Source organism: Echinops telfairi, unplaced genomic scaffold (genome assembly GCF_000313985.2).
Source record: "Echinops telfairi isolate 266 unplaced genomic scaffold, ASM31398v2 ScPeMD7_5592;HRSCAF=6446, whole genome shotgun sequence".
NCBI lineage: Eukaryota > Metazoa > Chordata > Mammalia > Afrosoricida > Tenrecidae > Echinops > Echinops telfairi.
The window spans coordinates 987,169-988,777 of record NW_022109491.1 but is presented as its reverse complement, the minus strand read 5'-3'; the positions used below and the strand labels follow the sequence as shown (position 1 = coordinate 988,777).

Sequence of the window (1,609 nt, the reverse complement as noted above, 5' to 3'; positions counted from 1 at the left end):
TCAGCCCTTGGTATCAGCTCATTTTTCCCCTCCCTCCCGGCCCCTCCTTCCCTCACAAACCCTTGATAATTTATCATTATTATTTTAACAATGTTTCAATTTGTAACAATGAACATACATCCTGCATATCAGATATTTACCTGACAATTCATAACAGTAGCAAAATGACAGTGATGAAATAGCAACGAAAATAATTTGATGGTTGGGGGTCACCGGAACATGAGGAACTGTATGAAAGGGTCACTCACGGCCTCAGGAAGGTTGAGAACCGCTGACGTAGAGCTTTAAATTTTGTCATTCCTTGAAATACAGTTATGGTCAGGATTTAAGAGATTATTCAGTGGTATCGCTGAACGCGCGCAGAAAGCGCTCTTTGTGGTTTCCAACAGCGGAGCCCAGTGCTAACAGCCCAAAGCCCAGCCACTGCGCCGCAGCCTTGCCAGCCCTGTGCAGCGTTCTCCTGTCCCGTGGGCGCGCTGAGTAGGAAGGGGGTTGTTTTTCGGGTTTTGTTTGTAGAGGGTCTCGGCCACCTCACCGGACAGGATGGGTTTGCAATGAGAGCTGAGAAGCGTGCTCTCTTTGAATACCGAAGGAATCGACTGGATCCCCCGGAATCACCCAGGGTAGCGACAGGGCGCGGCCCTTTTCTTCCAGGGTCCCGTCTGGGAAGGTCCCTGGCCCACGATCCCGCCCGGCTGGGGCGGGGGTACCCCACTACGGAGGTGGGCGCGCGACTGTGCGTAGGCAGCGGAAAGGACGTGCCCACCCAGCAGCGCCGGCCGCAGCGCAGCCACCCACCCAGTGACCTCCGCGCGCTCTCCAGCGCTCCGGCCGCCCCCGCCGCGAGGCCGCGCCCAGCTCCTAGCAACGCTTTCCATGGTAACCGGGCCTTGACGACGGTCCCGCCCTACTCCGCCCCGCCCGAGGCGCGACGGGGCCGCGTCACCACTGCGCGCCGGAAGTGACTGCCGCTGTCGGCAGCGACTCCGGAAGTACTGGCTGTGGGTAGTTGTGGCTGCTCGGAGTCCTAGTTTACGATGGGTTGCGACGGAGGAACTATCCCCAAGAGGCACGAACTGGTGAAGGGGCCCAAGAAGGTTGAGAAGGTGAGTGGCGTGGGCCTGATAGGCCGCGGGGGCAAGGGGCAGTGTGATCGCTGCAGGGAGGTTGGAAAGTTGAGCCCGCGAGTCTCCTCACAGCTGCGTTCGTCTTCCCTCTTCCCAGACATCGAAATTAACCACAGTAGTGACAGTGTAGGTCGGTCTAGTGCTTACATTTAATTACATTAATTACATTGCAACGTGGGGTGGCTCATTTAATCCCAACAACAATAGGGCAGGTACTGTCATAGACCCCATTGTTCAGATGTGGAAACGGACGATCCAACAGGGAAAGACGTCGGGATTAGACTAGCCTTTAGTATTTTGTAATACAAAAAAATTATGATACAAGAAACTGTATCGAGCTTTTCACACACTCCATTTTCTTTTTCTTTTTAAAATTTTACCGGGGGCTCATATAACTCATCACAATCCATACATACATCAATTGTATAAAGCACATTTGTACATTCGTTACCTTCATCATTCTCAAAACATTTGCTCTCCAC

At 53.3% G+C, this 1,609-nt stretch overlaps 1 protein-coding gene across 1 annotated transcript in view; it reads left to right on the top strand.

Moving 5' to 3' along the window:
* Positions 1 to 982: 982 nt before the first annotated feature.
* Positions 983 to 1,609, top strand: part of RTF2 (replication termination factor 2) — a 35,681-nt gene continuing 35,054 nt past the window's right edge. Inside the window, exon 1 of the mRNA XM_004698068.2 lies at positions 983 to 1,106. Coding sequence (XP_004698125.1) covers positions 1,038 to 1,106 — 69 coding nt within the window. The 5' untranslated portion in view covers positions 983 to 1,037. The remainder of the gene's footprint in view (positions 1,107 to 1,609) is intronic.